The sequence below is a fragment of the Camelus dromedarius genome, chromosome 8 (assembly GCF_036321535.1).
Source record: "Camelus dromedarius isolate mCamDro1 chromosome 8, mCamDro1.pat, whole genome shotgun sequence".
Taxonomy (NCBI): Eukaryota; Metazoa; Chordata; class Mammalia; order Artiodactyla; family Camelidae; genus Camelus; species Camelus dromedarius.
The window spans coordinates 19,979,193-19,992,884 of NC_087443.1; the positions used below are offsets into that span (position 1 = coordinate 19,979,193).

General features: G+C 47.2%; 1 protein-coding gene across 6 annotated transcripts in view; it reads right to left on the bottom strand.

Moving 5' to 3' along the window:
- The window catches only part of WDFY4 (WDFY family member 4), a 267,352-nt gene that overhangs the window by 120,217 nt on the left and 133,443 nt on the right, over window positions 1-13,692 (bottom strand). For all 6 annotated transcript variants that reach the window (XM_064487947.1, XM_064487946.1, XM_031460981.2 and 3 more), the window contains exons 35-39: window positions 12,229-12,386; window positions 9,198-9,436; window positions 7,256-7,377; window positions 5,609-5,794; window positions 4,833-4,969 (exon numbers count right to left, since the gene is read on the bottom strand). In XM_064487947.1, coding sequence (XP_064344017.1) covers window positions 4,833-4,969; window positions 5,609-5,794; window positions 7,256-7,377; window positions 9,198-9,436; window positions 12,229-12,386 — 842 coding nt within the window. The remainder of the gene's footprint in view (window positions 1-4,832; window positions 4,970-5,608; window positions 5,795-7,255; window positions 7,378-9,197; window positions 9,437-12,228; window positions 12,387-13,692) is intronic.

A 13,692-nucleotide genomic window follows, 5' to 3' on the forward strand; every position in this document is an offset into this window, starting at 1 on the left:
TGATTTCCACTGCTTTGACCACTGCCACGCATTCTCCATCATCTCCCACCTGAATGATGCTACAGCTCCCAGCTTGGCCCCTCCCCCAAGGGCCCTAAACTCCAGTCTAAACTGTACAAACACAAACATGCCATCCTACTGCTTAACCCCCACCTGCGGGCCACAGTACCCCCTGACCTGCCCCCACGCCCATCCTGCCACCTGCAGCAGCCTTGAACGCCCCTCTGCTCACAGGCCTTACACCCGCTCATCTCACGGCCCCTTCCCACCAGCTCCCTAGCTCCCGTGTCCCATGTTCCCATTTTCTGTTTGCTGATGCTTTAAAAAAAAAAAAACAGAGGGTGACATACTTTATGTTTTTGAATAATTCTGGATACACAGAAAAGTACTAAAGACAGTACACAGAACTCCGGTCAACCCCTCACCTGGTTACCCACGATGTTAACATCATACGTTGTTGTGGTATGTCTGCCAAAAGTAGGAAACTGACATTGGTTGTTGATGCCTTTTCAATTTGTTTTTAAACAAGAAAGTCTGAAACTAAGCAGGTGAGCAAAGGTGCACCCCCTGCTGTGAAGAGGGCTGGCCAGACACAGGGTGCCCTCTGGATCCCTCCACCCTGAGGAGGACACCACGAGGTGGCTTCCTGGACACCCTAAGTTGGCCTCTGATGACCTCAAGGGAGCCCAAGGTCCCAACCTCTGTCCGACAGACCAACACCCACGGCCTTCTCTCTGGCAGAGACCACGACTTCACAATTTGATCCCAGAAGGGACTGCTATAGGGGCTGAGGGGTTGTGGGGAGAAGACATAACATCTATCATATCGGCCTTGCCTCAAAGTTCAGCTCACATGCCAAGAAGAAAAAATTTTCTAGTGACAGTGAAGACAGGTAAAAGGACTTAGGAATTGTACATGGTATGTCTCACTCCAAGGAACAATTTATCAGTGCTATCGAGCTGTCAGCTGCTGACATGATAAGGAATAACACCAAATGAATAATGTTTCCTCCAAAACCAACTCCTTTAATTACAAGCCTCTTCCTTCCAGAAGACAGACAGAAGATGCAGAAACACCAATTTCATGCACTTGTGCCTGAGTAATGTCTCCATGCTGCTTTTTCCAGATGGCGACCTTCTCACTGGAGGGATTAATGATGTGGGCATATTTAGGGAAAAACCAATAACAGAGTGTTTAACCTTCAACAACAAAAAGCGTGTTGTACAAAATGCTCCTTGGGATACATTAGAAAATATCAATTACATTGCTCACTGAGGTGTAATCAGCTGTAATAATCAAAATTAATTTTTAAAAATAATTAAACAGACCCCAGGGCGAATAGTGGATGCTCTCATCCTATGACATCACAGAGTACATATGTACCTGAGAGCTGTGCCTTCTGTTGGCGGCAAAGGCATCTCGCGAGGATGAGTGATGGATGTGGGCTCTCGAGGCTGGTGAGTTTCAGGCCACAGGAAGGAGGGGGCACTCCCTGCGGCTCCCTACACTTTCTTTAAGACCCTTCTACGTACCAGGCACTGTGCCCAGCCTAGACAGAGTTACTGGTGGGGGATGATGCTCAGTGAAGACGCAGTTGATTTTTTTAATTAAAATATAGGTCACTTGATTTCAAAAATAATTTGTCTTTTAAAACTCCACAAGACAGCATAGGCTGTAGAAAGTATTCATACATCGGGTAAAATGGGGCTCAACCAGGAAGGAAGGAGCCAGGGAGAAGAGTGTGGGCAAATACGTGTATGAGTGTGTGCGTGTACACGTGTTTTGCACAAATTTATCCCACGGGGTATGGGCAGTTACACGAATTGGGCCACACTTATCTCTCTGGCTTCTGAGTGCATGGATGAAAGAGGAACAGCATAACTGCTGTTCAAGATTTGCTGTGGAGAAGCTTGGGTCTTCCTGGTGCTAACAGCTGAGGGAGATGTCCCGCGGCTGCCCTCTCCCCACTGCAGTCCGGCCTCACTGGCCTTTCTGCCCTGGAACCCCCCGGCACACACCTGCCTCGGCACCTTTGCCTGGTGGTCCCCTCACCCCTCCACCCACCGATCACTCTTTCCTGAAAAGTCCCAGGGCTCCTGTCCTTCCTTAGGTCTCTGCTCCCACACCTCCCACCAGAGAGGGCTTCTGATCCCCTCCATCTAAGTGGCCCCGCCCCTCTCTCATCACCCTCCCCCACTTACCCTGCTCCACTTCTCCTCATTGCCACTAACTCCCCCAACATTTACAAAGTTATTTATCTTTTCTGTAATCGATCTTCACCCCCTAGAATGTCATCTTGGTGGAAGCAGAACATGTCAGTTTTTCTCCCTTCTGTAACCACAGTACTTTGAGCAAGGAACAGAATAAGCACTTAATTTTAAGCGTTTAATTTGTTGAATGAATGGATGGATGGGTGGATGAGATCTTATCTGATGCAGAAGACAGTATCCTCAGTAACTTGCCTTCAGCAAAGACAGAGCCGACTTCAAATATTCTACCTTCCAGATCTCTCAATGTGAGCCAAGAGCAAACTGTTACCAGCCATATGTAAACCTGCATGGCCCCGAACACGCTGTCTACTCAAGCTTCCTTCAGATGGGCTGTTTCTCAACAGACCTCCCTGGGACTCAGAGGCAGTGAGCTGTACCAAGGACAGTGACTTGGGAGGGGGTGGGACACTGGCAAGAGACAGCATCGATAGCCACAAGGGTTCCCATAAAATGCATGTCTACGTTCAGCATCCCAGCCATCCCTTCCCCAGCTGCCCAGTCACACTGACCTGACCTCCTGGGGACAATGCTAACTTGATCAAAGAGTGGGAGCTGCAGGGAAGCCCAGGGAAGAGGGGCTGGATCCCTCCTGCCACAAGTGGCATTGGTCAGGAGCAAGTGCTCAGGTACAAGTGAGGATGCGCCAGCTTCTGGGGCCGGTGCAGCTGGACCACATGAGAGAAGTCTTCCCCTTGGCAGAGAGAGCTTTAAGGTAAACTGGACTTTCATAAACTGTCTCCCATTTCTACAGCATTTGCAGCTTCCAAGTGCGTCCACAAAGTCTAGTGTAAACAGAGCATGTTTCCGGCTGTAAATTCAGGAGTTGAGGCTCCGAGAGGCTATGGAGTTGCCCGAGGGCATGCCCAGCAGTGCAGAGGCTGTGACTGAAGACCCTGCCCTCACTCTGCCACTTCCTGGCTGCAATGCCCTTGACTTTTTTTAGACTCCATTTCACAGCTATAAAACAGGACGAGTAATAGCTGTGTGATGTAGCAGGCAAGAAATCTTGAGTTGTTCACTCACTAGGCCAGCCAGTGAGTCTGTAGACAAATTTAATGAGCAGTGTCTTCCACAGGCCCATGCACTGAGGACACAGCCTGCCCTCGGCTCCAAACACAGGGGGCCGGCCAGCCCGGTCAAGTTTATTTCCTGTCTCCCCTTCTACGTCCAGGCTCTTTCTCCATATGGCCTGAAGCCTACTGCTCCTGGACTTGGAAAGAAGGCGGCCCTTCCCCTGGCTGCCTGGGCACCTGCCCTCCTCTCCTTGCCCAGTATCTGATGACAGTGTCCCTCTGCATCAGTTGCTGACCACTGTGGACAACAGACCCACTGTGACAGCAGAGCTCAGATTCTGAGCAGGTGGGATTTGGAATCAACCTCACTTTCCTAAGTCACACGGGCAGAGAGTTCAAATTGTGTAATGTGTCTGTCAACTGTCTACCCCACTCCCTGGGGACTCTCGTCCCACCGTTTCCCACAGTAATTTATTTTGGACGTAATGAGATTAAAGACTCAGGGCAGTTAAGTGTATGGCCCAAGTTGTCTAGATCCTAAGGCCACGTCTGCTGAATGACCACAGCCTGCCTCTGAAGGTAAGTCAGTGACCCCAGCGTTAGAATATACGACAGAATGTGTTTTCCAAAAAGAACCTCAGCATATTTCCAGTCCTACGTGCTCTTACAGAACTTCGCCACTTCTCCACCAGGAGGTAGAGTCCATTGCCCTCCCTCTGAACTTGGGCAGAGCTTTGTACCTGTCTTGCCAAAGGGCTGCAGCCGAAGTGACACTGCTTGGCTTCTGATGCTGGCTCATGGAAGGCAAGCTGGCCTCCACTTGGGTTGCTCTCTCTCCCCACCACCCCCATCCCTATGGAAATTTAGCCCTTGAAGTCCAGCCACCAGGTGGTAAGGAAGCTCAGGACACATGGAGAAGCCATATTTTAGGTGTTCCGGTCAACAGTCTCAGCTAAGGTCTCAGACTAAAACCAGCAGCACGTGAGAGCAAGTTAGCCAAATGATCCCTGCTGAGGCCCCAGACATCCTGGACCAGAAACACCCCTCTGCCCAAGCTGTGCTCCAGAGTCCTCAACACATCCACCATCACAAAAAGTCACTGTTGGTGCCACTGAGTTATAGGATGGTTTGTTATGCAGCTTTAGAGAAATGAGTTAGAAACTCAAATGGCTCAGTCCCACAGCATCAAGAGGAGGCACCTCTCTATCTCCTGACAGTGGCACCAACGCTTCTGCCCTTCTTTGCTCCTGCTGAGCTGTGGGTTAGTGCTCTCTGAGCACACCTGACTCAGAAGAGGATGAGTTTTAACACCATCAGGAACACCCACTCTTGGCACTCAAGAAAAGTCCACATGGACCTTAAGCTAAAGCTGACCTAAGACCTGGCTTCCCAAGATGGAGCCTCAACTGGGAAGCCACATGCATTCCCTTAAACACTCAGAAGAATGTGGAATTAGATTTGATCCAATGGCAATGAAGAGAGAAGACATGACACATGGGCTTTGAAGCAAACGTCTGATGGTCTCTAAGGAAAAGAGATCTGGGCTCACCTCTGCTTTGCACTCAGGGTCCTTGGTCTGCCTTCCAGGCATCAGCCTCATGGCTGAGGACAAGCTTCCGCTCCACGAAGAGACCTTTCTGTAGTGTCCGACAGTCGAGCGACTGCTCAGGGACTTCTTTTCAGATGCTGGGAACCAGGAAGCAAAGACTGTCAGAGGTGACGTTAAGAGGGAAACACACACTATTTCTACAGCTGGCTTGGCTTTCAAAGTGCCAGCCAGGGACATAAGCCCAGAGTGCCTGCCTCCAGTAAGGGAAACAGCCCAGGCTACTAGCTTGAATCGCTATGAATTTTGTGATGGTGAAAGACTTAACACAAGTATGTAAGTCATACTCTGAAAGCAATGACCTCTTTAAAAACAAAGTTAACACGTCATTTCTACAGCTGCATCAGTTAATATGACATGCTGACCTGCATGACTTGGCACAAGGTGTCAAACCTGGTAGGTGAGTATCAGGGCACGACCTAGGACCCTAAGTTCCAGAGCCCAGGTGAGAGCTCTGACATGGTGGCTCTCCCCTCCGGGAGACTACTAGACTCTGTTTGCTTGGCTGGCACCTCTAGCCTCCCTTCCACCCAAGATGCAAAGCAGCATTCACTCTTTGTGAGCAAAGATTCAGGAGGTTTCAGTGATGTAAATCCCACCCACCAAAGGGATGAGAGAGAAGGTCTAGTGTAAAAGGCTCTGGGCCCTGAATGGAACCTGGGGGAAGCCTGGCTCTGAGACCCAGAAGTTCTGTTCCCTGGAGCCATGTGGTTAGAGACCTAGATAGTGCTGCCAGGCCTTGAGCATCGTCTCCTCCCAGAGTGGCGTGACCTCTTCAATCTTCACTTCGCTGTCCCCAGGTTTCACAGAGAGATCAATCTTGAAGGTGTCCTCCAGCTCCTGCCGCCTCTGTGCCACAAGCTGCTGCCAGAGGGTCCGCACTGTCTTCTGGATGTTGTGCTGGACTAATGGAGACAGTACATTGCACAATCAGGACAGCCTCAGTGCTTCTCCCAGAGAAAGCCAGGAGATGGCGTCTTGTGGTTGCTTTTATGTGCACCCTTCTTGAACATCACCCAGGCTTTGCAAACTCCATCCAGATAGCAATCAGTATGCAGAGCCACATGGCTGATAACAATGCTACCAACATCCTTGTGAGCAGGCCTCTCCCCAACCTCCACCACTGAGTCCTGCCTGCCTCACATGTCCAGAGCTGGGAAACATAATGGATGGGCTCAGTGAGTCACCCCTAACTTCTGTTAGATATCAAAGAGATACCCTGCCTAAGCTCTAGGTAACCAAATAGCTCCCGCCAAACAGCTCCTTCCAACCTTGACTTCTATGCTGGCCCTTCAGGGCAATGGACACTGAACTCAAGACTGTGCCCAGGGTAATAGACACTGAACCCAAGACTCTGTCCTCTCTCCTGGCCCTGAATCATGCTTCCAACTAGCTACCCATCTTAGTGTCCTGGATTAGCAGAGATATGGACAAATCTACCAAGCCAGGTCTACCTGCTACCCCCACAAATATAATCCCCTGAACTGTGCTGAAATTCCTTCTGATCTTGGACCACTGGGTCCCCACTTTGGTACCAGTCTGTTTTTCTCATCCTAGGGGGATGGACATGGCTTAGTCCACTCTACCAGCTAAATCCCAAAACGCAAACGTTCATGTTGTAATCAACATTGTGTCAGAGTAACCTTTAAACTCACAAGATTCTTGAGCACTGGCTTTGGGCACCTATTGAACCAAAAACAAGGGCCTTTGTTACCATCTGGTATCACAAGATAAGCGGCACAGTCAGCAAACCAAAGTTGTGGGAAAAGGTCTGCGGAGGCTTCCTGGATCCAGAGGGAGCAACCTCTCAGACACATGGATCTGACTCACAAATTGCCAATCCCTTTAACTTGATTTGATATTTTCAAATCCAAGAATAATCTCCATTAAGCCAAAAATCTCATAAGGTAATGGGTTTCTTTACTCCATCCCCATTGTCTAGAGAGGAAGGCTGAGTGGGAGCTAGGTGATGGCCTTGGGCTGAGGGAGATGGCATGCCAGTCTGCACAGCTAGTGGTCCAAAGCAAAATGCAAGAGACCACCTGAGAAGTGAAATCAACTGACAGTGAGGTCCTCTGGGATTTCAGCTAAGTTCTTAGTCTAACCAAGTCCCACAGAGCTTTCCCTTCATCCACCCACCCATCTGTTCTAATACACAAAGATCACCCCGATTTTCTATCTCTATCAGGTTAACTTGCAGTATTACTACACTGTTCTGGGATTTCCTAGGGCCTCCTCTGGCCTTTAAGAATCTCCTTGGTAGTATAGGCTTCCTTATCTTAGGAAGGATAAATGGAAGAATGCAACCCTAGCAGTTGCCACTATCCATCTACTCCCCCCCAAAAAAACCAACAAGTAAAATGTACCATCGCTCAAACTTGGGAAGTCTTCCCCTGTTTTTTCTCTCACTTCTTCATTTGGAGAAAGAAAGACTTGGTGATAAGGAGTCATTCTGGGCTTGGGTTCCAATCCAAATCCTTCTGGATAACTAGCAGACAAGAGATTGTTCACTGTAAACTCCAGTTCCTTTGGGATCATTTCATCGTTACGTATTACAAGTGATCATCCTGCCCACTCAGTACCCATCAATATGAAAGAAACTTGTCTAATGGTTAGTTGTCTAAGGACAACTTCCATGACAGATATTATACAGAAGGATTCTGGAAAATAAGAAAAACATCTTATTTTCATTCCTATCCAAACCATGTTCTGAACAGGCCCCCCTCAACACTCTCCTGGTTTCTCCATCATGAAAATTGGTCATTTCTTTTTGCAGACTCCCAAAACAATGAACTCTGCCTTCGTTTGGCACTGATCTCACCCATGTGAAATGGGGCCAGGGCCAGCTTCACAGGCCTGCGACTTGCGCGGTTGTACACGGTCAGCACTCAGAAGGACCCCGTGCTCGGGCTCTGCAGTCACCATCCTGAAATTCTCGGGAGTTTTTGAACAAGGGCCCCACATTTGTATTCTGCTGGAACCCTGCACATCATACAGCTGGTTCTGAGTGGGGCACAGCGGTTTACACAGTAGGTTCCCCACAGACCATACGCTTCCAAGCTCCTGGTCATGTTCATGTCCACCTGCCCTCTTCTCTGGGTCCCTCACCCAACAAAGCAGACTAGATACTCAGTACGTGTCTGTGGACTGAACCAAAAGTGATAAACAAGGAAATGAAAAAACAGCAGCATATGAGAATGTCCATTTTTGAAATTCCTAGAATAAAATCCCTTTAGATTTTGGAGTCCATTTTGCTATATACAGGGATTTGCAGAGGGCAGAATTTCATCACACAAATCAGTTGGCGTTCTGTTCCTCCTACCTGTGCTTCCAGTATGGAGAGGGTCTAATTCTTGAAATGCAGAAAAGAAAGAAGAACTTCCCCAATTCAGTCCGTACACTGAAACTGGATTCTTTTATTTCAAACACATAAAAAGGCAAAGACCTCCTCTGGGCTAGGAGCATTCTCCAGTGCTTCTCAGAGAGTTTAAGACCTGCCAGCTCTCGGGTTTTGTAACGTTCAAGAGTCGGCTCAACAGGATTTGGGGAATTTTTTTTGTCAAGTCATCAGACACAGTTTGTGCTGGGGTAAATAAAACTGAGACCAAGGATAAGAGCCAAGTGTAATATCCCACAGTCCTTCCTCTATGCTCAACACGGTGCTGTTAATAAGAGCTAATACTCTCACGCAGTGTGATGCCACGGCACCCGGTGGTATGTATATACTGCCACACAGAGGCAGAGAAAAAAATTCACAAAAAAATCTCACACGTCTTTGAAATTTGGACTTCAAAAAAAGGATCTCAACAAGCTTAACTTAATTTCTGATTAGTATTTCTTACACAAGGGTACTCATGGATGTCATTTAATGTCACAAATTGTGTGCATGTGTGTTTTTTTCTTTCTGCAAGCAAAATTATCCCTGGCTTGCGTGATATAATTTATTATATATTTTCCCCACTCTAAGAGGGCATTTATTAAATATTAGTATTTCTGAAATCTGGCCGTGTCATAAAATCAATGTGCATTATTTAATGCTGGCATTTTCTGCCCCCAAATTGAATCGATGAAGTTATCTTACAACCTGAGAATTATGGAAATAGGGTAAATTATTATTTCATGATCATTCTAGCTACTCAGTAACGTGGCCAGGTTTGAGGATGTAACTTAACCATTTTATCAAACACTGTGTATAATTTGGACAACCAGATCAACAAAAGGATTGTATCATTTATAACTGGTCAACTTTAATCAAGCGTCCCTCTAAGGCTTTCTCTCCTGCATCGACCACTGGTGGGCAGCTCTCACCTTCTCGCACTGAGCAGCAGAAGACAATGCATGAGGCACAGGAAGAAGCTGGCATTGGAATTATAGGTGGCAAAGACAATGTCCCAGTGTTCCTGTAGAAATCCCAGGATGTTGAGAAGGCTGAGGCATTCGGAGAGGGACTGCTGGGGCTTGGAGAGGCAATAAAGAATGACTTTATTCAAACTGCTGTATAAAGCATTGATGATAGTGTCCCTCTGAGAAGAGGCGTTCTCGATGACCTGTGCCATAAAACAAACACACACACGTAGACTTGTGAACACTGAAGCTTAGATACCGACCCAGTTAACTGCAAATGATAAAATCTCAGATTTTTTTTTCTGTATTTCAAAAAGTGACATGATTTTAAAATCAAATAGGACCATTTCCTCTACCTTGGAGCTTCTATTTAAGTGAATAATCAATAAAGGGAATTCAAACATTTGGATTTACCAAAAATTGGTGTAAAAAAATTAAAAGTTTACTGCAACCATATTACAGAAAATAGATATGGGAACCAGAGATTTCTAAAATACAGGTAGCATAGTTGACATTCAGTATATAACAACATGCTATTAATAGTGTCTAATTATTTAAAAATATGTTATTAACTACTAATGCTATAGATTACTATTAATAGTATTATCAGGTATAGACTGTTACAATAGTCCAGTTATCATGCTGAGTGCTTTGCATATATTTGCATATATTTACATATATTACCTCATTTAAACATCATAACAACATCGTGAAGTAGACTCTAAGATTATCCCACTTTATGGATAAGAAGGCTGAGGGTCTGCAAGGTTAGGTGGTCAGTGAGAATCAAAGCCACACAGGACACTTGAGCCATGCTCTTAACCACCATATCATCTAAAGGAGATGTGATGGGGGTGGGCATAGCTCTAGTGGTAGAGCACATGCTGAGCATGCACAAGGTCGTGGGTTCAATCCCCAGTACATCCTCCAAATGGAAATAAATTGTCTTCCCCTCATAAAACAAACAAAACAAGCAAAACGTGGACTTTGATGTGAGTCCAATGAATTTTAGTACATGAGAGATTTAGAGGGGGAAGGCAGAAGGTCCTGATTTGTAGCCTTAACACTGAACTCATCCATCTGTTTGGCTTCACTGAAAAAGAATCCATAGAACAAAAAAATACAAATTCTTCAGTCTATTAGAGAGGTCATTTGTTAGGTATAGATTGCTCTCTTTGAACTTCATAGGTAACAAGTGTTTATACCACTGAAGTTGAGTTTTATTTATATCTGCTGGAATCTGGGGTTCTTGTTTTGATCATCATCCTCTCCTGCTCCTCAGGTGGGTCACATTTTCAGGGTGAGGTTAAGAGCTGTGAGAGGCACAGACAGTAAGTAGGAGACAAGAATGGTAGATGTGGGCAGAGGAGCCTGGCACCCCCTCCGAGGACACATCAGCCCCACAGGCACCCACTCTTCGGTATCAGCTCCGAGTATTTGCTCTCACCACTGGGGAGCTGCTACGGACTGAATATTTGAGTCCCTCTAAAATTCATTTGTTGAAACCCCAGTGTGATGGTATTTGGAGATGAGGTCTCTGGGAGGTGATCAGGTCAAGAGGATGGAGCCCTCAACAACAGGATTAGTGCCCTTACAGGAGGAGACAGTGAGAGCTAGCTTCCTCTCTCTGCATCATGGAGGATACAACTAGATGACCATCTCTTAGCCCAGAAAGAGAGCCCTCAGTGGATACCAGATCTGCTGGACTCCCAGCCTCTAGAACTTGAGAAATAAATGTTTGCTGCTAAGTCGCTTACTCTACGGTATTTTGTAACAGCGGCCAAACGCACTCAGACAGGAACTGAGTGGCCACTCTCATTCTCAACTCAGCCTCCCAAGAATCTGGCTTCAATCCCCTCAGAGCTGACAAGGGATATTTCTCCCTGCTCAGATTTATTCTTGAAGAAGCCTCTGAATACATTCTTTTCATGCTGCCCAGAACTGCAAATTCTCCAGTCTGCCTATCACTCTACGAATTGAGCCGAGGCCCAGTTCTGGTGTCTGCAGGAGACTCCACAGATGCAAGGGTGCTGGGGACACTGACGTCACTGTCTCTGATGCCTAAAGAGGAAGGAGAGGGACTGTCCTGGATTCTGCTGCAGAGAACACATCGAGAGCTGCTGGCAGGAGTTGCTGGAGGCAGATTTCAGCCTGGTGAGAGAAGGTGCTTTCCAGCAATCAGGTGTTCTGCTGACTGGAACCCCCTCGTACCACAGAGACCTCCTCACACAAAGAGGGTTCGAGGAAAGAGTGAATGGCCACTTGTCGGGAAAGATTTCCAGCATGAACTGGGAGGCAGGGACCAAAAAAAAAGGGTTCAACTCTAGAATTCTGAGATTGTATGATTCTGTGTGTGTGCGCACATGTACAATAAAGAACGTGTACACAGGTGCACACACGTGCACATATATTTACATCTCAGGGTATATCTACAGGCATGTATTTGCATGTGTGGGTATGTATCTCCATCTTTCTAGGGAGAGAGAGAGATGGAAAGCACATGTAAGAAAAACAGGACCAGGTGAAAACAGACTCTTGCCTTAATTTCAGGAAAGTCCACATATGGCAAATAGAGGTGGATACTAAAGAAGAAAATGAAATAGGCCTTTCGGAGATAAAGATCTTTTTGGCCCTTTGTTGGTGAGGAATAACAATAGCTAAGATTAAACCAACATTCACAATAAAACCCCAAAGGGCAGGGGGGGTGTTAAGGTCTAGCAGGGGACAGAGCTCAGGTGACCGTGCAGGGGCTGCGGCTCCCGATCACTGAGACGGATCTCAGGCAGCCAAAGGTGAGACCCCTGCAGGGCGGGCAACAGCACAGGTGTTAGCTGGGCCGTAAAGGTCCACCTCCTGCCTCCCACCCATCTCAGATTCTATTTCCAGGAAGGTGGCAGGTCAATCTGGACCAAGTGGACAGCAGCCAGCAGTGCGTCACACAGACATCTGGTGGGTCAGCAGAAGCCTCACCACCATGGCCAACCTGGGGTCTTACCACCATGATGTGCTCCGTGATGAAGAGAAGGATGTGTCTGGGGTCTGCTGAGAACATCCCGCTGTACAGCTTCTCCACCAGCTTCTGGGTGAAGTGGGAGATGTTGGCGAGTGAAGGAGCAGTGGCAGCTTCTGCATTCGGCGGAGGCTCTCTGCTGCCTGGGGGGTTGCAGGAGGGTGACAGAGCCAGGCTGAGAAATCAGGTTTGAACTGCCTTTTCTCCACAACAGTTTCCAAGCCCCTCTTGGTAGCCAGCCACAACTTACTCACCTCTGTATGGCCCACTACAACCGTCTGTATGTGACCTGTCGTTCCAAAAATGGGGTAGGTGCCCACTGAACACACATTTATTCAAAGCAAACTGATCTTGAACAATCTATTCAGGGATATAAACCAAGTGGGGAGGAGGCATTGCTTCCAGTGGCCATTTGGAAGAAGAGAGGATGAGAATGTAAGGCACAGGGTAATGGGACGGCTGTCGTGGTGACCCACAGCCCCCAGTTACATGGGGCAGAGGGTAAAGCTGTAATGTCAATCATCCATCTGGGCTCACCTTCACAGCAGGCACTGTGCTCACATATTATGGATGCGATGATCTCAGCTAATTCTGTTAACGACCCTCTAAGGGTCCTCACTCACAGGGTCAGGCACTCGCCCGGAGTAGCACCGCCATCCAGTGACAGAGCCACAGTCAGAATTGGGCTCCCAAGCCCACACTTTTCCCTGCTCCTCTACCCTACCACACTCAGACACTTCAGAAAGACCAAAAGTCAGGGTTCGCGCATTGTGGGGCAGGGAGGAGTCCAGAAGACAAGTCACATCACTGAGGATTCCGTGGCTCAGAAACTACAGAAAAGAGTTTTGTTTACTCTTGTCTGGAAGGTACAGCTGCCCCGGAACCAAATATTCCAAATGAAATTTCAATTGGAACTTCTTAGGGGCAATGGCAGTGTCTTCACCCAGGCTTGTTTAAGAAATACGTGCTACATCAAGGACCTACTTACTGTACAGCACAGGGAACTATATTCAATTTCTTGTAATAACCTATAATGAAAAAGAATCTGACAAGAGACTATATACATATGTATATGTATAACTGAATCACTTTGCTGTACAGCTAAAACTAACATTGTAAATCAACTACACTTCACTGCAATTTTTTTTTAAATAAAGCATATCACATTAAAAAAAGAAAGAAACACATGCTGTGCCCAGGCATAGGTGAGTGGAAGATGTTAAATTTCAGCTGACACCTTGACTCCCCTCACGGGAAGAGGACAATTCTGAAGCTGGAGGGAACTGATTTGGGCCCAGATGACAGGACTTCCCATCTCCAATTGGCCCAACGATGGCAGGGGTGACATGGAAAGTAACAAGTAGGCCATCGAGGGAGCCTCGGGGCAGGGTCAGTGCGCTCTTGTTGCAGACTCGTGGAGGGACTGACCCACAGGTGGAGGGCAGCTCC